General features: G+C 41.9%; 2 protein-coding genes across 6 annotated transcripts; one reads left to right on the top strand and one right to left on the bottom strand.

The window, feature by feature from the left end:
* Positions 1 to 48: 48 nt before the first annotated feature.
* chadlb (chondroadherin-like b) lies at positions 49 to 7625 on the top strand. 2 transcript variants are annotated; one of them, XM_046377819.1, is made up of 11 exons: positions 49 to 216; positions 2129 to 2305; positions 2390 to 2584; positions 2724 to 2879; positions 2982 to 3127; positions 3747 to 4028; positions 4146 to 4365; positions 4946 to 5219; positions 5322 to 5734; positions 5901 to 6067; positions 6235 to 7625. In XM_046377819.1, exons 2-11 carry the CDS (start codon positions 2129 to 2131, stop codon positions 6533 to 6535), a joined length of 2331 nt encoding a protein of 776 aa, XP_046233775.1. In that variant the 5' UTR covers positions 49 to 216; the 3' UTR covers positions 6536 to 7625. The 2 variants fall into 2 exon arrangements, with proteins under 2 accessions (XP_046233775.1, XP_046233776.1); XM_046377820.1 differs by having other exon boundaries at positions 49 to 224.
* On the bottom strand, positions 7254 to 16560 carry l3mbtl2 (L3MBTL histone methyl-lysine binding protein 2). 4 transcript variants are annotated; one of them, XM_046377815.1, is made up of 19 exons: positions 16242 to 16560; positions 15411 to 15846; positions 15117 to 15234; positions 14878 to 15011; positions 14271 to 14321; positions 13463 to 13538; positions 13278 to 13357; positions 12820 to 12937; positions 11697 to 11831; positions 11381 to 11469; positions 10978 to 11224; positions 10482 to 10552; positions 10301 to 10405; positions 9412 to 9559; positions 9205 to 9287; positions 8778 to 9012; positions 8445 to 8510; positions 8200 to 8322; positions 7254 to 8106 (listed from the first exon to the last, which is right to left on the bottom strand). In XM_046377815.1, exons 2-19 carry the CDS (start codon positions 15753 to 15755, stop codon positions 7799 to 7801), a joined length of 2532 nt encoding a protein of 843 aa, XP_046233771.1. In that variant the 5' UTR covers positions 15756 to 15846; positions 16242 to 16560; the 3' UTR covers positions 7254 to 7798. The 4 variants fall into 4 exon arrangements, with proteins under 4 accessions (XP_046233771.1, XP_046233774.1, XP_046233772.1 ...); XM_046377818.1 differs by lacking the exon at positions 9205 to 9287 and having other exon boundaries at positions 9412 to 9453; positions 9536 to 9559; XM_046377816.1 differs by having other exon boundaries at positions 16445 to 16545.
* Between the last annotated feature and the right edge of the window lie 4437 nt (positions 16561 to 20997).

Below are 20997 nucleotides of genomic sequence, written 5' to 3'. Positions count from 1 at the left end.
TGTTCCTTTAACAGACTCAGCGGCGCGGTGTGAAGAGCAGACTCCAGAGGTGGGTGTGTGTCGGGGTGGGGGGAGTGTCAGTACTGAATGAAGGGATAAACGCAGTTTGTTTTGGATGGGGGACAGCCAGGGGAAGAGCAGCAGAGGAAGCAGGGACCGTGAGAGTCAGCAGCCAGTCGACGACCAGCACCTGGACGGAACCACGACGACGCCACGGTGAGTCTGTGCGTAAAATGGATTCCTGTACTTACTGTAAGCAGTCAAACGTTAGGGTGTCAAACGCGGACGTTTATTTGAGTGAATGTTATAGCGACTGACCACTCGGAACAGAAAACGAAAATCCAAATCATACCCAGATTATTCAATCAGGTGGATAGGCTTTGTTTTTGTTTTGCGCATTTTTGTGTCAAAAACTTTATCACACCGAAGACTTTTCTTGGTTGTCACGAAGTGCAGGAATTAAACAAAAATATTATAAATAGGTTAGCTTTAATTTTCCCAAATTAGTTCAAATTGCAGCTTTTTGACATTCCCTAAACTTCATTAAATCAAATCCTTGTTTACATACAGGATGTACCATAATGTAAGGGATGGGGGGTGATTCAGTGTAGATTCTAGTAAAAAAAATATTCCGTGTCAGTGTAGAGTGATTTCTCTCTGTCCCTGGCCAGGGGGACATACTTTTTCGGGGGCTAAACGCATTCTGGCACAGCACCGGCAGGGAAAGACACTGTGCGTCTTTGTGCGCGCCCGGCGCGGCAGCTCCTCTGCGGTCATGAGTGTTGATCCCGGGGGGAGGCGGACAAACAGTCCGGCCTGAGGAAATTCCACCGTCTCTAGTTTCTTGGCCCCTCTCGACTCAGGGGGTCTTAGGAACAAAACGTGGCGATGCTGAATGGTCAGGCCTTCTCATATACTGCACAATCAGTGTGATTTATATGCAAGCTCACAGTTAAATTTAAATGCAACATAACCTCTGTGCTCTGATTTTCAAGTTCATCTCTGTCAGGGTTTGACGCAGCAGTTGTGACTGAAAGGTTTAGAGGCATGGCACCATTTCTCTGTGTCAACATTTTGAGACTCCAGATTTCTGAGTGTAGAGCAGTGGAACTTTTCATGTCCATTCCTGCGGATCAAGACCCGTTGATCCAACATGGGAATGTGGTTTTAAGGCATTCCAGTGAAGACTATGGCAGCCCAATCTGACCAGAATGACAGTAATCCCCAAAAGCACAGAATGATGGGGATGTTTTTCAGCAATGTGACACACACCTTTCTCTGTTAGAACTGAGGTAAATATCTGCGGTACAGAATATAGATGTCACATAGTGTACTTCAGATAGCTTCATATATCAAAGAGATCTATATGTTTCATGCTTTTGAGATGTTCATGCATTGAATTTTAAAAGCCTATTGTAAGTTTTTTATCTAAAATATTAATCTGAAAAATGTCTAGAACCATTAAATGAACGTATTGGAGTAAAAAAAGCAAAATTTCCCTCTAAAATGTAGCATGAACTGGAAATACTCCAGTAACAAGTACCTCAAAATTGTACTTCAATACTTTAATTATGTGGTGTTGCCTCTGTGTAGTCATGTACCTTCTGCTCAGATCTGTGCACAATGGTGGCCGTGACTCAGAGAATGTCTGGGGTCCTAGCACATGTGGCCCATCTGCCCTAAAGTATTAAACTGATTTATACGACTATAACTATGTTATATGAACAAGCTGGATTAATGTTTGTTGGACCAGCAGATTCTGAAGGTCTAATAACAGGTTTGTGCAACAGCTAATCATTTATACTTCATAAATGGTAAATGGACTTTACTTATATAGTGTTTTTCTAGTTACTTAAAGTACAACACAAGGCTGCATTCCAGTCACACACACATTCATACACTGGTGGCAGAAGACACTGTGCAAGATGCCTCAGTGATAACCATACACATCAACCCTTATTCACTGATGGAAGAGCCACCAGCAACACTTTGGGGTTCATTGTCTTACTTAAGAACACTGTGCTACTTTTTAGAGGGATATATTGTACCTTTTACTCCTTTACTTTACTGTTTCAGTAAAGACTATAACCATTAATTACTAGCACACAGTGTTATTGTTCCCTCTCAGATGTACTCGCAGCTCTGTCCCGACACCCTCTGGGTCCTGCGGCTCAGCCTGCTGCTCCTCTGCATCCCTGCTGCACACACAGCAAAATGTCCACAGCAGTGCGTCTGCGACCAGATCCAGCTCACTGTGACTTGCGTCAACAAGAACCTGACCCAAGTTCCTCCCACTGTAGACGAGGTCTCTATTTCACACACGTTTACTAACACAGTATATTTAGTTCCCATCTTGTTCCGTATGAGACGTTATCCCCTTTCTTTATAGATCACAGTGAAATTAGATCTTCGAGGCAACGACATCCAGGAACTCCCCACTGGGGCTTTCAAACACACTCCCTACCTGACTCACCTGTCGCTGCAGCGCTGCAACATCCGCAGGGTGAAGGAAGGGGCTTTCCGGGGCCTGGGACGCCTGGTCTTCCTCAACTTGGCCAGCAACAACATTGAGATCCTCTATCAGGTTGTCACACACACACACACAGACTCAGTTCTCACAACCACAATTATGCCATCGCCACTTTCAGATTTTTATTTTTTTGTGTGTGTGGCAAATAAAAAAATGTATATATTTTGCCCACCTGTGTGTTTTGTGAGTCCAGGAATCATTCGACGGTTTGTCCTCGCTGAAGCAGCTCATGATCGACCGTAACCGTGTGGAGGAGATCCAGCCTGGAGCTTTCTCTCAGCTCGGCTTCCTCAACCTGCTCTCCCTTACACACAACCAGCTGGTCTACATCCCCAACATGGCCTTCCAGGTACACACACAACCACCTACGCAGAGAACTGAGAAGAAGATTTAAAGACATGTCTCCTGTTGTTGGGACAGTCATTAAATGAGCAACCTCTTCTCCTTCCAGGGCCTGCAGAACATCAAATGGCTTCGTTTGAGTCACAACTCTCTGAACTACCTGGACATTGAGGCCTTCGCTGGTCTGTTCACGCTCACCCGTCTCAGTCTGGACCACAACGAGCTGCAGTTCTTCCCCACTGAGACCATGACCAGGTAAGCTATCTGTGATATTTCACAATCTGCATGTCAGTGGCATCTGTGTTCTGCCACAGAGCTACTCAGAACACTCATGTGGACAGCAAACCTACTTGGGAAGCTTTAACCGTGAATCCAAAAAAGTTGGGATAGTGTGTAAAAGGTAAATAAAACAGAATGCAATCATTTGCAAATTAAGTGTTTAGTGACAACAGTTTGCCAAAGTGTTTCCGAGCACACATATTCTTTATGAAAGCATGTGTTTCACAAAGTGGTGAACCTCGCTCGGAGGTTCATACCCAATCATGATACTGCCACCAGCTACTAATGGACCTGTTTACCTGCAGAATGTTCCAAACAGATGTTTTACCAAGGAGTATGCAACTTTCCCAGTCTTTTGTTGAACTTCTCCCAATTTGCTAATCAGCACTAATTACAAAGTACAGCTGAGGGGAATTTCATTAGAAAAATTTGATAGTGATAAATTAAAAAAAGGTTATAACATAGTTTCATCTAACCATTGCTTTATGTCTTGATGGGTAAATATCAGATCTGACTGCTCTAATATTTATTACAGTAATAAACCCTAAATTCCTGTTTTTATTCCTGTTCTATACCTATCCCTCTTGGAATCCAGACTGCCAGAGGTGACCCGTCTTGATCTGAGCTACAACCCAATGACTTACCTCGGGGAGGATATGGTGTCCATGGCCAAACTGACACATCTCTTCCTGGACCACATGTCCCTGCAGGACATAGCCAACACAGCTGTATCCAAATCACCCAGCCTCATCCACCTGGACATCAGTTACAACCAGCTACGTGTCATGCAGCCCTTCTCTGAAGGTTCACCCAAGCTGGCACGTCTCAACCTGGCAGGGAACCCCATCTACTGTAACTGCTACCTGCGTCCACTCAGGTATAGCAGACCTGTGCTTGTTTTGAACCAATGGCTCAATTCTAATCTTAAGTCTTTTAATTCCATCACTCAAATGGTAGTAATCCTTTTTTTGACGTTTTTTGTTCCTCACTACAGGCAGTGGGCGATTCAAAACAAGGTGAAGCTGATGGGAACATGTGGAGGACCGGCCCATATGGTAGGAGAGAACCTGGAGGCCATTTACCCTTCTGAGCTGCGCTGTCAGAGCCAAGAGGCCATGTTGAAGGCAGAGTTTGAGGAGGCAACCAGGATCACTCCACCACCAACTGAAGAGCCTGAGAACAAGATTAAGTGTCCTGCCAACTGTGTTTGCGAGGTGAGTGGGGCATATTGCACTGGATTCCAGGGAACACACTTCTGTGATTGAGTTTTATCGTGTATTCACTCATTTCTTGTTTACTTAAGTTCAAAATTATCAGCAGCTATATTGCTACTGCCTTATAGCAATATGGCATTCTCGTTCTGCTCTTTGAACTGACACAAAAACATGAAAGTAATAGTTGGACATTTCAGTTGACTGTAGGCTTATTTGCTTTCTGGCCTGTTTCATAATCTGTATACTGAAAGTCAGAGCCAGCAGGTGCTTAGCTTAGCATTGCTTAACATATTCTTGTCTAAAGTAAAACCTACCATTACCTCTAAAGCTAACTGAAAAAGCACATTATATTTTGTTTATTCAACTTGTTCAAAATGCAAAAACAACAATTTGTGGTCTTATGGAGAATTTCGAATTGTTACTAGTTAGCCTATCCGTGGGTAGAGGTAAAAAAAAAAGAAAATATGACTATAGAGGGCTCAGTGTGTTTTAAGCATGTATTCAAATAGCAGGTGCAAACAATATGATTTGGCGGTGTTGTGTGTCTTTGTCCCCTTTGCCCATGACTTCTCGTCTTCAGTCTGAGACACATCACTCCTCTTGTGAGAACCGCGGCCACACCAAAGTTCCTCGTGGCTTTTCTCCCAGCACCCGTCTCCTTGACCTGCGTGGCAACCACTTCCACTACATCCCTCGCAACAGCTTCCCTGGTGTTGCCCAGGTGGTGTCCCTACATCTGCAGCGCTGCAAGATCGTGGAGGTGGAGGGAGGGGCTTTCAGTGGAATGAAGGGACTGATCTACCTGTACCTGTCGGAGAATGACCTCACTTCCCTCAGCCCTGATGCATTTAAAGGTCTTTTAAATACAAAATTAAATCAGTGGAAAAGACCTTTTCAACATTTTTCTGACTTGTGTCTTAATATGTAGGTTTCATTTCTTTAATCTAAATCCACAGGTCTCCCTCAGCTGACTTACCTCCACCTGGAGAAGAACCGCTTCACCAGTTTCCCCAAAGAAGCCTTCAAATTGGTGCCCAGCCTGCTGGCACTTCACTTGGAGGACAACGCCATCACCAAGTTGGAGCTGGACACCTTAACTGGAGCTGAGGGCCTCAGAGCCCTCTACCTCACTGGGAACTCCATCTCTCATGTGTCACCCAGGGCTCTGGACCAAGCCAGAGACCTTGACACACTCCACCTGGGAGGAAACAAGCTGAATGAGGTGCCTACTGAGGCCCTGAGCAAGGCGGGAAACCTCAGAGACCTGAGGCTGTCAGGGAATTCAATTCGCTGGGTGGGGCCAAATGCTTTTCGACCCCTGGAGAGGTCACTGAAGGAGCTGTATCTGGATAACATGGGACTGGAGAAGGTGAGCGGGATGTAGATGTGAGCTATTAGTCACACCAACAACAGCCAAAGCCTTCCCCTTCATACCATCCTCTTTGATTTCTTCTAACCTGCCCACGTAATTAAAAAAAAAAACATTGAGATTATTTAAGAGTTTTCTAATGCGATATCCTTACACTTTACTGTAGATGTCACAAAACTCCCTGGCAGGTCTGGGTCCAGGGTTGAGGAGTCTCTTCCTGGAGGGCAACCAGCTAGAGGAGCTGCCTGACCTCCACCTTCTCACTTCACTGGAGGTCATCAACCTGGCTGACAACCCTCTGATGTGTGACTGCCCTCTGCTGCCACTACGCTTGTAAGACAATTAGAGCACAATTAGTGTAGTCAAAAATTATTGGGGTTTTCTGGGTTGCACCAGGACACAGCTTGCTTTGTGTCTAAAATTATGTTTTTATAATGATATTTTATGTGATTAATTTCAAGACCTACTAATCAATAATTTGATCTTTTCTCTTCATCTAGATGGATTGAGAAAGTCAACTTGAAGGTACGAGCCACCTGTGGCAATCCCCCTGAGCTGAAGGGCCGCAAAGTCAAGGACGTCCATGTCTTCAGGGTCTGTCCTGGGGGTGAGAACCTCCCCCCTGCCCCTGCCACTACTCCAAAGCCTGCCAAGGCACCCAAGGCAACCAAACCCAAACCAATGCACATCAACAGCCTTCGGCAAGTCAAAATGCCCAGAGCTAAATCCAAAATTCGCAAAAGCCCCAACACAAAAGCAGCAGCAGCAAAGAAAACCACCAAGAGACGCAGCATGGCCTGAATCCTGTCTTTTGTGCTGCTTTGAGACCACAGCTTCCAGAAAACTGACGCTGTTGAGGATGTTGAGGTTAAACCCAAGATTCAGCTCTCAAAAACCATAACCTTTGCTGACTTTGAAAGCTGTAACAGCTGAGGATGTTTCACATCTCTTACCAGTTTTCCTCAGCCAGTTTTTCTGGTATTTCCTTTCTGCTGTCTAATCAATACTGTTGAAAAAAGTCTGAAGATTTTTCTTTCACTATCCAGGGAATCTTCAGAGTACAAATACACTTTGTCAGCACTGCCCTGCTTCACATTCACAGCATTAGACACACATTCCCTGCTCGTCAAACTCCTGAGCAGCTCTGCTGAACCTTTCCGTATCTTAAAGGCAATGAATGAAGTGAATGTCATTAGTTTTAGATATTTGCCAAAAAACATTACCATCTTTGGCTTTATGCTAGTTGTCCTTAACCACTACACAACTGCAGAATGTACTGAACTCTTAATTTCAAATCCAATTTGTAAAGATACTCTGTTGTGTTTTTTTTAATCAATGACTTCATATTTACAAAAAGAAAACATCTGGTTATAAAACATGAAAAAATAAAACAAGAACAAATAGAACAAATACTTGTCTGCAATGTCAATCCAGAATAATCAAACACTCCAGGGTCATACTTTTATTTCTGAGACTCTTGACTCAATGATACATCCAAAAAAAAATGTTGTGTTGTTGTTGATTTTACCAACATGGACAAGATGAGGTAGTTTTGAAATTGGTTAAGTTAGTCCTTGTGAACCATATGTAGTCGGTCATTACTTCTCTATATAGCAGGGTCTATTGGTAATGATAGGGTCTGCCATTCCTGCTCTGGATTCCATTTGCCAACCTAAAACCAAGAGATTAACAGGAAACGTGTCTGCAATCCAGCATTACTGTTATTACTTTTAATGTAATTTTATCTCATTGATATCACCCCCACTGTTTACTGTCTCCCCACAAAAATCTGAGACCAGCACACTTACTGTATGACACATGTTGCCAAACTGAAACCTGGTGGATCATAACTTTAAACCAGCAGAAATTAAAAGATCTCTGGCTCTCCTTATTGATGTACCTTTTTTATTTTATTTGTCTTTTTTAGTGGTTCTTCAGCACATCAGCTTTACTTTACTCCATCTCAGAGTCATCCCGACCTTTTTACTCATCCACCTTTTCTGCAGTTCGCTTACTTTTCCAAGCGGGCATCTTTGTCTCAGCTCACCATTCCTGCAGGGTCTCCTACTCTGTATTGCTCTCTGAAATTTCCTCCATGACGCTGTCCTCTCCATGGCTCCCCTCGTCTTGGTCCAACTTTTGACTCTTTTCTACTCCACTGCTTTTTCTGTTATCATTCTTCTCCACACTCGTCTTTTTCTGTGCTGTGTTTTCCAAGCTGCACTTCTTCAGTGGCTTTGGTAGTCCTGATGTACTCGGCTCCCCTCCCTCCTCCTGTTTGATCATACCCAGAGGGACTTGTTTGAGGTTGTCTGGAGGATCAATGGGAGTCTCCATCTCCATCTCCTCTACTTTCACCTGCACTGCAAAGACTACAGACATAGAATTAAGTCAGCACATTAGAAAACTTGTCTCACAAAAATTAGAAGTAATGAACCGCATGTGGCACGAGTTTGTCCACTTACTCTCCTGCTCCTCTGGCTCAGTCTTGGGCTGGATGAGAGGCGCTTCAGTGTCAATGACCTCAGACTGCTGCCCGTCATCTTTAGCCTGGTCCTGTGAGAGTCTCTTTTTTGCATTTCTCTTTTCTAAAACATTACAAGGAGGTGAAAGAGTAGTTCTGAAGCTGTCAGATGTAATAGCACCTGATGTGATTTTTAATCTGGTTTTGGACAAATTATTTCACATACATTTCTGAGTCAAAACTTACTCTTTTTCCCATATGGAGAGGACTTGCTTTTCTTATTCTGTGCCGTCTGGTTTTCGATTAAATCAACTGGAAAACAGAACAAAACACTTTCAGAGACTCTCGTTGCTCCTCTGAGGCAGCGACAGAGTAGAGGTTACAGACACAAACTGATGATGTAAACAGGGACAGTTTTCTGCCTCATTTGGTCTTTAATTGCACCAATAGCCCAATTACCATTCAGTCAGAATTAATGTAACACCTTAATCGCAGTAAACTGGCTCACATGCCCACTTGATGACTTAACATCAACTCTACAACACACTGGAGGGCATTGCTATTAAATGAGGTGTTTACCGAGTCCAGGAGGCGGCTGGAGCTGGTAGCCCACGAGCTCGCACCAGCCAACGGGGTAGATGTCTGGGGACTGATGGTCGATCCACTGGTCGAACTCGTCCTCCCAGCCGTCAAAGTGGATGAGCAGCAGACGGCCCACACAGCGCTTCACGGTGGCCACACACACCAGGCGCGGCTCCATCAAGTCCACTGCCTCCAGCTTCATGTCGGGGGAAAAACCGTGACCCGGGTAGTCCTGGAGCAATGGGATCATAGGATGTTTAATGAACTTTATATGTTTATTAAGGTTAAACAACATTCATGGAAGCCTTTCAAGTTGCAAGATGTGACTAAGGCATGCAAACTGTAGGTGTGATCACACTGATAAACTTCTAAACAGAAAGCACAACTTCAAATGCTGCACTAGATTTGGACTTCTTGTCTTTACAGTGTTGAACAGATACGCTGGTGCAGCTTTAGCTTCGGTCTCCTTCAGGTATTTGTCCCAAGTGAAGGTCTGAGAGTCATAACCTGCCGAGACACAGACAAAAGTAATTTCATTGATTACTTGAGTTATTTTCCTTTTTGTGGCATGAACTGACAACAGCTATCAAGAACACAGCAGCAAATGATGAATAGGGATGTGTTTTTTCACCTTGTGGTACCGTGAGAGGGATGTCATTCTTTTTACAGAAACCTACAGGAAGGATGGCATGAGATGAGGCGTGGTAACAAAACCAGTCAGAGCCGTTGTCTGATATGGTGCCATCAATACCCACCATCAGGTAGCCATCTAACAGCACCTGGGAGGAGGGAGGGCGGCAGAGTCGAACACAAAAAAAGAGACAGAGACAGGAAATGAGACATCAGTGCAGATGTTAGTGTGTTTAAGATGAGATCCCCCTTTATGTCTTTTACAGACTACCTACCGTAATTTCTGGACTATAGAACGCACCTGAGTATAAGCCGAACCCACCAAATAAAAAAAAATATACATATATTTGTACATATATATGTACACTTGACTATAAGCCGCAGGTGTCCACATTGTAACATGACATACGTTTTCAAGTTCGGGCCATCTGCTTTTATTACCTCTGAAAGCTTTTGTCGTGGTTTTGCACTGCGTCAGTTCTTCACGCTGCTGTCTCCAACGTGTCACCATTGATTAATTTACGCCAAGCTTACATGCAGCAGCTCTATTTCCTTCTTGGACAGCCAGTTCGATTGCTTTTAATTTAAAAGCTGCATCATATGCATTTTTTTGAGTGTTTTCCATGATGAGGGTGTGTGCATGACATGCAAAATGACTGTTAAAAGTTACGCTTAAATTAGCGTCTTCCTCTTCGCATCACCTGGCCGTTAGCCCGTAAACATCTATAGATTAGCCGCATTGTTGTTTAGGCGTGGGAAAAAAGTAGCGCCTTATAGCCCGGAAAATACGGTAACTGTCCAAGCAAATCGTTCTAGGCTGTATGATGAGGTCCAAGCAGGATTAAACAAACAGCACACTAAGCCAAACCAACAGGAAGTAGCTGTCTTACTTTGTGTACCGTGGTCACACAGATACTTCCCAGGTTAAGAGGGTCAATGGCCTCCAGCTTCATTCCTTCCTCAAAGAATGCTCCCTCAATGTAGACAAACCTGGGCTGCAGATCACACAGTGGTTATCAAGACCTGTGCTAAAGCAGTGCCACCATTTTTGCTTTTTGACATTATCCTTACCTTTTTAAAGAGTAGGAACGTACTGTCGGAGTTACCCCTCCAAGCACTGGCAGCCGCTTCCACACTTTTTACTGCAATTTCAAACATATTTTTTTATATTTTGTATTTTCATTGCCATGTAAAAAAAAAAAAAAAAAAAAATCTTAAAATTACAAGCTCAAGTTCAAGACAAACATCAAAGTTCCTTTCAGTCAATCAAAGGAACTGACTTTTCTTAACCACCAGTCATAGCAAGTAATGAATTACAAACAGCACAGACAGTTTTATCTGTTTAAATCACTCCTTGTAATTTTTAGAATAACCACCATCATACCTGTCGAGGTGTATGGGAGCGTGGACAGTTGTAACTCAAATAGTCTGCTGTAAGCAAACCAGTGTGTGTAGTTGGTCTGTCCTCCCTAAATTTCTTCCTGCTTTTTTTAATTTCTTTTGGGCGTTACTGAATACATTGCAAGCTTTCAATCATATGTATGAACAAACTAAATGCGAGACCTACCAGGTGCTTTACTGAGGTGACCCACTTTGCTGGACCAGCCTATTGGGTGCAGGAGGGGACTCCACATGTGGCACCAGAAGTCAGAGATGGTGTTTTCGGGGGCATCGCTTTGGTCCACGTACACCAGCTGCAGGCGACCACCAATAATTGACTCTATGATGGCCACGCGGGTCCGACTCACATGTTTGGGGTCTACCACCTCCACACGCATACCTATTCTGAAAGAGGTCTTCATGCCGTCTGCCAGCTAGGGAGAGGACAGAAGGAAAAGTGAACGGAAATGGACAGAAATGCTGATTAATTCAGAGAAATTAAACCATTAATTTATATTCTTCACACGTACAAGACAGATGGGTAATTTATTATGAGCCAAATCAGTGTGTCAGGCAGCATGAAGTTTTACCTTCAGGTAAAAGTCAACAGGTAGAGTGTTGGCCCCCACCATCTTTGTCATCAGATACTCTTTCCAGTCTGAGATGTTCTGCTTCACATCTGTGGACACACAATTTGTCAGATTAGAGCATATCCTACCGTTAAAACACCAGATCCAGGCCAAACAAGTCACATTAACAAGCCCACTGTTCTCCTTGTATTTTCAGTACAGGCTCAGCCAGGACAGTAAGAACTCAAGTTTACTATCCAGATTGAAACCTTGTTGAGTCTGTCACATGAGTGTGTCTGCATTTGCGTGGCAGTGTGGTTCAAGTGTGAATCCTCACCTTGTGGTGGCACCAGCAGCTTGCTTGTCATGGCACACCATCCAATGGGGTTCAGCTCTCCTGAAACCAAGCTGCACCAGAAGTCATGGCTGGTGTCATGCTCAAAGCCTTCATATCTCAACAGGGCTTTGTATCCTGGACACAAGGGATGAGAGCAACAAAAAGGTTAAATTACTACTGATGCTACTGCATTACCAATTAAGATAAGATGGGTCTTTTTTAGTCCTGCACTGGGGAAATTCACAATACCAGGCCAATATAAACATTTTATTCAGAAGTAGATACTGGGTTGTAGAGCTTTAATATGAAGCAGTTTCTATGGTTTCAAATTCTGGTTTAGAAACCCAAACTGAGGAAAAGCTTAATTCTGTGGATGCGATCTGTAATTTTTGACATGATCATTTGGACTGCTGGCTGGACAAAGCCAGGCATTTGAAAATGTCACTTTGGCCTCAGGGAATTTGCTATGGCCACAATCTTTGTTGAACATTTTATAGACCAAACTAATACTTGCAATCAAAATGCACTTTTGGGTTTTGTGAAGTTTTTGCTCCCAGCATGGCCTAAAGATGACAGCAGGTACAGATCCCCGCACCTTGACAACTGCTGGAGACAGTACACTAAAATTTGTGGATATGCAATCACCAGGGAATGAATCTTAACGTTTTGGCAAGCTTCCTCTAATGGTATCCTCAAATATTTTAGCCCTGGCAAGGTAAAGGAAAGTTATGTTTACATCCATTGCGGCTCATAAAAACATACTGCATTTTTGCTCAGGAAAAGAGAAGAGATTTTAAGTACTGCATTGTTTATATCGAAGCTTACTAGCTAGCAGTTTTCTCTTTCCTTTCATTTGCTGGTGCATTACAGCATCTCCAGCTATGTTACTGCCACTTGTACATCAGTGAAATAGTGTAAGACTACAGGGAGGGATGTATATTGACCCATTCATAGAAAAATACATCCATCATTCTACAAGGGTTAAAAAACTCAATAGGGAACCTCGAAGACTGATTAATAAAAACAAAAACAAAACATGAAACAACAGGTCAAATTCATAATTACTAGCTGTTAATGACACAATGACCTGTTGAAACAAACACCAACAGACACGTGTATGCACCTGCGACGCGGATGACAGTAGCAATCCAGTAGACTTTGCTGGGCAGGACTGCGTTTGTGTTCAGGACCTCCACCTTCATTCCCACAATGACGTCATCCCACTGTGCACACAGGGGCGCCTGCAGGCGGGGTGGGTTCAGATCAGATCAAATCAATGAGAGGTGTTTCATGTGCTCCACATCCATATCTTCCCCAGGAATTTCAAGATTTTAATCTCAGTGATGGTCAAGAGTTTACCTCTTATTGTTTTACCATATGTGATCCTCACCATAGTAATACGTACTACCTTGTTCAGTTTTTCCATACTTTGGGTTAATTAAGATACTAACTACCAAACTATTGCCTTAGTTAGCTACTGAAAAATGCCTCACTGGGGTAGAAAAAAGCTTTTTAAAAGGCTCTGAATGCGCATGTATAAATGCTGACAAAGGTTGGCTTAACTTGACAGATAGAACTCACATGTCTGAAGCAGGACACTGACGCAGCCAAAGATTCTTCCTTCTCCAAGTAGGTTTCCCACTCAAAACCTGCAGAAGACCCTACAGAATGGAAAGAACAGAGGAATCATAAACCATGTTTTTATGGTGTGTGTGTGTGTACAACACTTATTTGCCTGTGTGTCTGGATGTGTTCAACACCCTCACCATCCAGTCCTGTTGGGGTCGGAGGGGTTTTGTTCACCTTATTCAGCACTATGGCTTTTTTCGTGGGGGGCTTTCCCTGGAGAGACAGAAATATAAAAGAAGCTTGTACATGTCTGTTGGTTTGTTAGCATGTATCACAGGGGAGGAGAGTCATGAATCAAATCCAACAACTGCTGTCAAAGCTGAACTGTGTGCACACCAATGCTCTGACTTGGTTCAGTAATCACAGGCGAACATCATTTATTATGAAAGTGAAAACAAGGACTTGCATCAGCTTTAAAATGGTAAAACAGAACATGTGTCAAATGTGCTTCTTTGGGACTAAATTCACTGCTGCACAACTTCTCTTCCTACAAAGAAAGACTTTTCAAATATGTTTTTCCTCTTTATTGCACTTTTTCCAGGAATGTCAACACTGTCGTATTTCTGGTCTTAATATGTAACAGAATTGGAAACAAATTACAACTATAGTTACATATAACTAGAAAAATATCTGGACTACGCCAGCATGTCAGGATTATATTATTAATTAATTAGCCCTTTAAAGTCTTGACAATGTGTCTTTAACGTTGTTTCACATTCCTTCAACACTACACGTACTCCATTAAACTCTGTGCTTACACCTGTCAAGCAAGCATTTTAATTGCATGCAAAACTTATAAGTCTCCAATTTTAAGGTCACTGCTGACACTGTGTATCGCGAAAACAATTGAAATGCACTGTTGCTTTTACTCCAGCTTTGCTGATGATAGCTATTTGCAAGAGTAAAGGTTTGAAGTACTCAAATCTGGCTGCACAGACCGTCTACCTGATATAAGAGAGATGTAGAAGCTTTGAGGGAGCCTGTACAGTCCAGCCTCTGAGAGGAACAGGAACAAAGGTGTCAGTAGTACTAGCAGTTCTCTGTGCCTCGAGAGGAAGGACAGGAGTTGGGAAATAAAGAACATTAGGATGAAGAACAGTAAAGTATCACAGAGTGGCATCCAACAATTGACTGTCACTGGTCTACAAGCACCAGTGGAGGTGTGGTAGAAAGAAATGGTTTCTATACAATAAACAATTTAAGAAGGTACAGAATTGGAAAACAATACTACCTCTGGATGATAAGTTTGTAACCTATGTCAAATTTAGTGTATAACAGAGTAATGGTATGCACAGCAGATCTGACTAAACCACAGACACAAAGGAAATTTGGAAAAGAAAAACCCTTGATGTCTATAATGTGCGCATAAACCTTTGCTTTTGGGAGGCATTTGTGGCTCAGTGTGAGCTGTAAAACCGTACCAAGAAACACTAGCATGTACTAATCCTCACCACAAAATCTTTTATCATCCACGTAAGAAAAATGTCACATAAAATAACATCCCTGAAAACAAATTCGTCATTCAGCTTTGCTTTGTCTGTTGTGTTCTCACCTGCAGACGTGCCAGTATGGAGGACTTCTTGGAGTTTGATGAATAGGACCGTGAACAGGATGCACTGCAGAAACGTTTGGTTTTTGAAAAGAAGGTGCTGATATTGCCAGTGCTGCCACACATCTCACACACCACTGTAAAGACAAATAAATCACGTGTTTTGTGAAGAATTTTGACTGTCTTTATCAAACTTTAAAGGAACAAACAGTCTGTTAATCTTTGTTCTCTCGTCTCTTCACCTGGTCGTTCTTCTCGGTTTTTTTCTTTGGGTTTCACCCCTCCTCCTGTCAAATGTTCTTCGTTATCAGTATCCCCAGATGGCTGGAATGGAATGGACACCATTTCATCGTATTCTGCCTGTAAAAAGAAAGAAAGAAAAACAGACTTGTAAATTAAAAGCATGAACATGACTATTATTTTACACCATACATGTAAACAACTAAGAGGCTTGTTGAAAGCATCTCAGAATGACAGAAACTCTGGCTTTCTCTCTGCAGGGAAATTTCCATGATCATAACTTAACCAAAACTTACACTAAGCTCTTTTGGTTCAGCTGTAACACCCCGCTGTTGTATAGTAGGCAGGCACTTACTACAGCCCACTCCGCTGCAGGACTGACAGTGAGGACGGACAAAGACTGTAGGAGCAGCTCCTGGCCTCAGCTTCAGAGTGCCTGTGAATGGTTTGGGCTCAAAGTACTCCTTGCCAAAATGCTCGCTGCAGAGGTATGAGTTGGGAGTGGCGACCCACTGGGAGCGGGTGCGCTGAACCTGCTTCTCCCATTTGCGAAACTCCTCAGGGTCCTTGGGGAATTTAAAAAGCGTCACACCATCTTCTGCAGTTTTGCCACATCCATAGGCCACACAGTGGTAGGGCATCCTGTGTTCTGCTCACAAGAGGACCAACAGAGGCTCAGAGTACAAAGCAGGATCTACAGTCAGTTCATCCTTTCGTAGTTTGAGTTGTTCTCTGCAGAGGAAATGAATGATTGCATGTTACAACCAGCAGACAATTTTCAAATTCTACCACAAAAAATACATTCTGTAACATTTACTTTAACGTAACACCGATCTGAACACAAAGATACCGGTAATAAAAAAGTTAATCATTCAGGGTAGATGCAGGCAGAGCTCAATGACAATTTACATAATCTCTGTGCTGAATGACTTAGTCTTCAATAATAATAATTATTTGATATGATTCGTTTTCGATATGTGATTTTGTCATAAATAGTCGATATCAGCAATCGACACATGCCTATTAAACAACGAAACGTTTATTTCTAGGCAAGACAAACTTCAACAAACAGAAGTTACAAACATTTGTCCTTATCAGGCCTGGCATGAAAGATACACTTTACTTACTCTTATGAGCTAACAGGTTTAACAGGCTAGCCGGTCACAACATAAACACAATGTGACTTGCTCATATGCTGCTGTACATGCAAGCTAATTGGTGTTAGTGCTAATTCGTCCAATTGTGAAGCAGCAATGCGTTTGGTATTAGTTTTACTGGCCGCTTGCAAGGCCCACACAATCACAATTACAATAATAGTATCTGAACATACAGTGAAATTCCTCATACAACTGCAAAACTACAGATACAAAATGTTAAACTAAATCCATAGCACTTCTCCTCTGCTACAACTTCGCATGTCCCCCCACCCCGGCACTGTGTTGTGGTCGCTTACCTTTGACATCACAGTAGTTACGTCTTCATGGCATCATGGGAATTGAAGTTTTTAGCAGAATTGCAAGAGGACACCGACCAGTGGCGCTCATAACCATAAATGAATTAATGTACAGGTATAAAAGTAGACGTTGGCTTGATTCACTACGGAGAAAATTGAAAGCAGTACACATATGTAGCGGATGTAACAGGAAACGTTTTATTGATTGCGTTTCCTTGTCTGATAAAATGCTGTTTGATAATTATGGAGTCCTTGCTGAACCAATCTTGCTCTTTTTGTCCTACTGAAGACAAGCCATAAGAGAAACAATGTTAGTTAGTTGGTCTGTCCACAACAGTAGTGTGCAGCAAGATATTTGAAACACTAGATCAGCGCTGACATTTGGCTTTCATAGTTCTGTTCACCCACTTTAATTTTGTCAACCCTGGGACCTTTCCTTTTGTACCATCATCAGGTCAAAATGTCCCATCCATTAACAGTTGTGTATGCCAAGCTGTTCCCCAAATCTGATGGCAGGATTTCTATTTAATCTTATTTATTTAATCTATTGCTGTGGATATTAATGGTGCTCACACCTTTCCTCTGGTTCCACACTGAGGCCAACTTTTCCAAATTCAAAATATCAAAATCTAAATTGCGATGAAATTTGTTGCGCATATTCGTTTCCACCAGATGTAAATGAGTTGGGTATTTTCTGTTTTTTTTACGAGGCGACCCCCTCAAGACAATCTCTGCCTGTTTAGCCTCACCATTGGGCTTTAAGAAAAAAAAACCTCCCTCTGTGATCATCAAGTACTTTCATACTAAAAAGTTTAAAAAACACTGCAACTTTAAGGTTGAGGCTTTGGGATACAAACTTTTCTGTCTTGGAAGAAGAAGATGATGAAGAAGAAGAATCAGCTTTTGTTGACAGTATGTATATTTTTACATACACACACTGAATTCGTCTTCTGCATTTGACCCATCCTTAGTTGAACACACACATGCAACACCCGGCAAATTACATGCAGTGAAACACACACAGGAGCAGTGGGCAGCGTCAAGCGCCCAAGGAGCATATTGGGGGGGTTAGTGCCTTGCTCAAGGGCACATCAGCATTAATCATTCCACCACACCCAAATTTTTCCTGCCCGTCCGGTGGGGGAATCTAACCGGTGACTTGAAGCAAGTATTTGTGGCTGTGGTTTATTTTGTGTTGTGTTTAAACCGTGACAGCTATAGCTGTGTCACAATGTTTCTGCAGCTGCTTGTCTCTTTCACTTCAACTTAACAGGAAGACAACAGGAGAGAAGAAGAAGTAAGCACATATCACCAGTGTAAACGCAAAGAACACAGGCCTATAAAACAATATATCGCTTTGCTTATCTGTAGATATTGCAATATATGGCAATATATTGAACCATAACCTCTCTGTTGTAATACATACTCTAGGACCAGATTCTTGCCAATACACAGTTGTACTACATATAAATCCAAGAACTAGAATTACTCCAAAACTGTTACCCATGGCACCAACAGAAGACAAAAATGTGCAATTAACTTAATAATGATAAGTTAGAGCAAAAACTTAACTGAAAATTTTCAAAAAAGACTAACTGAGAAACTGAAACTTATTTCATAAGCAAGTAAAAATTCTCAGTTGTGCTTCCGACATGTTTCTGTAATTCATGTGATAGAAAAATAGACTGGACCTTTATCATATGAAGTTTAGGCCCTTTTTCACCGTAGAAAATGGCACAATATTAACGACAGACAAAGTAGTTTTCTTATTTTATCCAGTGAATAATAACATTGACTATGGTTCTGTTGAGGGATCCACAATAATATCAATCTGTCATGATATAAACCCATAAAGGCTTTAAAATGAAATATCACATCAGCCAAAAAAAAAACAAAACATTTCTGCCAAAATGACTGACCATTGATGACGCTTTATTATGCACATGCAATGTTAACTGTTAACAAAGTAATTTTCTTATTTTGCCCTGTGAATGCGTACATTTTGAAAATCATTGTATGTTATCAGTACACGTCTGAAACCTTTTCACTGAGAATTACAAAGCACAGTTTAGATATACACATGTGCATACATAAAACAGGAAACTACAAGAATATGTACGCATATACACATGTATATACACAACACATATTCTGGTAAAGCACTGCAAATGAGAGTAATGTGATTTGCTTCCATTTGCAAGTGTGACATATTGATCATAAGCAGTGTGTATGTGAATGGCCTTCAATGTTTGTTAAGATTTTCTGGAAAATGAAAACAGAAAATTTCTTTCTCTATAATAAACAGAATCCCATATTTCTCACTCTAATGCAAAGTTTTCTAAATATCTTAAGCACCATCTGATGCATGGTCGGCTACCTGTGGTATGCATGGGCCATGTGATTACCACAGCCTGGTAGCTGTAGACTCAGATGTGCCTGTTACAGTAGGCCAAAGACAAATGTATTAGTCTTCCAGTTATTTCAAAGAATCACAAATAAATCTGGCCTCCCTCTTTGAGTGAATTGTTCCTCTTCAGGTGGCATTGAAAGCAATGGTGCAGTACAAACACACATTGAGAAACTAACTTAATGTTAGGTCTTTATCAGAGCCCTCTGTTTCTTTGTTCTTCTTCTTGTTCTTTTTTTTTGAATTTTTAATCCAATTAAATAAAATACTTCTTTATTCATTAACTTTATCTAATTATACTAAGTGGTGCAGTGGTTAGCACTGTCACCTCATAGCAAGAGGGTTCCAGGTTCCTTCTATGTGGAGTCTGCATGTTCTCCCTATGCCTGCGTGGGTTTTCTCCGGGTACTCCGGCTTCCTCCCACAATACCAAAAACATGCACATTAGGTTAATTGGTTACTCTAAATTGCCCCTAGGTGTGAGTGTGAGAGTGAGTGGTTGTCTGTCTTTGTGTGTTGGCCCTGCAATTGACTGGCGACCAGTCCAGGGTGTACCCCGCCTCTCGCCCGTAGTCAGCTGGGATAGGCTCCAGCTCCCCCGCGACCCTGACGGATAAGCGGTATAGAAAATGGATGGATGGATAATTGTACTAAGATCTCATCATACTTGCCTATTGTGGATTTAGTGACTTCTGGCACAACTATACTCAACTGCGGCCTCAACAACTATCGAATATCATAAGCTTCGGTATAAGTTAATATATCATGCATTGCCTCTTCAAAAGGTAGACACTTTGAGTTTTTGGTTCTGTCGGTGTATGTATGAAGCAATAAATACAAATAGAGAAGTATTCATGTTTACATGTGTGGTTTCTGGTCAAAGCTGTATTACTGACTTGGCAGAAGCAGCAACCACTGCAGGACTATGAAGGCCACAGGTTCATAGTGCGTCCATTAGCTTGACATAATTTGCTTAAATGCACACCATTTAAACACTTTATAACCACCTATTAACTTTATGCCACATTTAAAGAATGCGTGTCTAGTAAATGTGTAGTCATATATGCAGAGTTGAAGCTTTAATAAATGTTTCCACCCTTGGCATTCAAGTAGTATTCAGTTATTTCTCATTGTGACACATTGGAAGCCCCTCTTTCCATTCTTTTTGATGTAAGAGGTTGTAAGATGTATTAAGATGTATTAGAGTTGGGGGGCAAAGATTTTTACCCTGAGGCCCCCTAGTGGGTTAATCCAGCCATGGCCTTCTTATGACTGGGCATGAAATCTAGTACATTGCCAAGGTTTGATTTCCAGTATAATGTATGCACTTATGGTCCTGTCCCCAAGGGTCTCATAGTGTCTCATAGTTGTGGCAACTAAATGGTTTGGCAGCTTTAGTGAAGCCTTCATTTACACACAGTGGAACCCATTTATATAGCAATTCAATGTATTTGTAACCTTGCAAAATAGTATAGTAAAATAGTAAAATTAGTCGTAATCTGTTGGAAACCAAAACATGCGGACAGAGGACTGATGGTGACTTGCAGTCCTGTACTGAGAACAAAAAGTTATTTTTAAAATCATAAAACCCACAACATGTTCAATAGCATTTTTCAGTTAGAAGTATTTTCAGTCAGTTTTTGCAGTGTTCATTGAGTTCACTTTAAAAAGTATTGTCACCTGTATATTAAAGAGGGGGATTTGGTGCAGTAAATAAAATGCTGAGAAAAAAAACAGTGATGGAAGCCCTTGTTTTCTAAAATAATTACCATGTGGAGTGTTTATTTTATCCACCCCACAGGCCATTTAATAAGTTGTTTAGAAAGATCTACAGTTTACGTTTAAGTCCTTTACTCCTCATTGTGCACATCTAGCCGTAAAATCCCACTCTTTCCCACCGCTGACGGCAAACACATTTGTTTTCTGTTTTTACAAACTGCTTTTGTCCCACTGGCAAGTCATACAGAATACTAAGTGGCCAAACACATTTTAGATTCACAAAACTTCTAAATTCTGGTGCAGG

Source organism: Scatophagus argus, chromosome 21, assembly GCF_020382885.2.
Source record: "Scatophagus argus isolate fScaArg1 chromosome 21, fScaArg1.pri, whole genome shotgun sequence".
NCBI classification, from domain to species: Eukaryota; Metazoa; Chordata; class Actinopteri; family Scatophagidae; genus Scatophagus; species Scatophagus argus.
This window is presented reverse-complemented; position numbering and strand designations above follow the sequence as displayed.

What these genes read in the sequence shown, in the direction of transcription:
- chadlb (XM_046377819.1), top strand. Translation starts at nt 2,129, where the DNA reads ATGTACTCGCAGCTCTGTCCCGACACCCTCTGGGTCCTGCGGCTCAGC. An exon ending in CTGCCAACTGTGTTTGCGAG is followed by an intron (nt 4,366 to 4,945) that starts GTGAGTGGGGCA and finishes TCTCGTCTTCAG; the next exon opens with TCTGAGACACATCACTCCTC. An exon ending in CCTCTGCTGCCACTACGCTT is followed by an intron (nt 6,068 to 6,234) that starts GTAAGACAATTA and finishes CTCTTCATCTAG; the next exon opens with ATGGATTGAGAAAGTCAACT.
- l3mbtl2 (XM_046377815.1), bottom strand. Translation starts at nt 15,755, where the DNA reads ATGCCCTACCACTGTGTGGCCTATGGATGTGGCAAAACTGCAGAAGAT. An exon ending in TCACCTCAGTAAAGCACCTG is followed by an intron (nt 10,553 to 10,977) that starts GTAGGTCTCGCA and finishes TTGAAATTGCAG; the next exon opens with TAAAAAGTGTGGAAGCGGCT. An exon ending in GTGTGACCACGGTACACAAA is followed by an intron (nt 9,560 to 10,300) that starts GTAAGACAGCTA and finishes CCCTCCTCCCAG; the next exon opens with GTGCTGTTAGATGGCTACCT.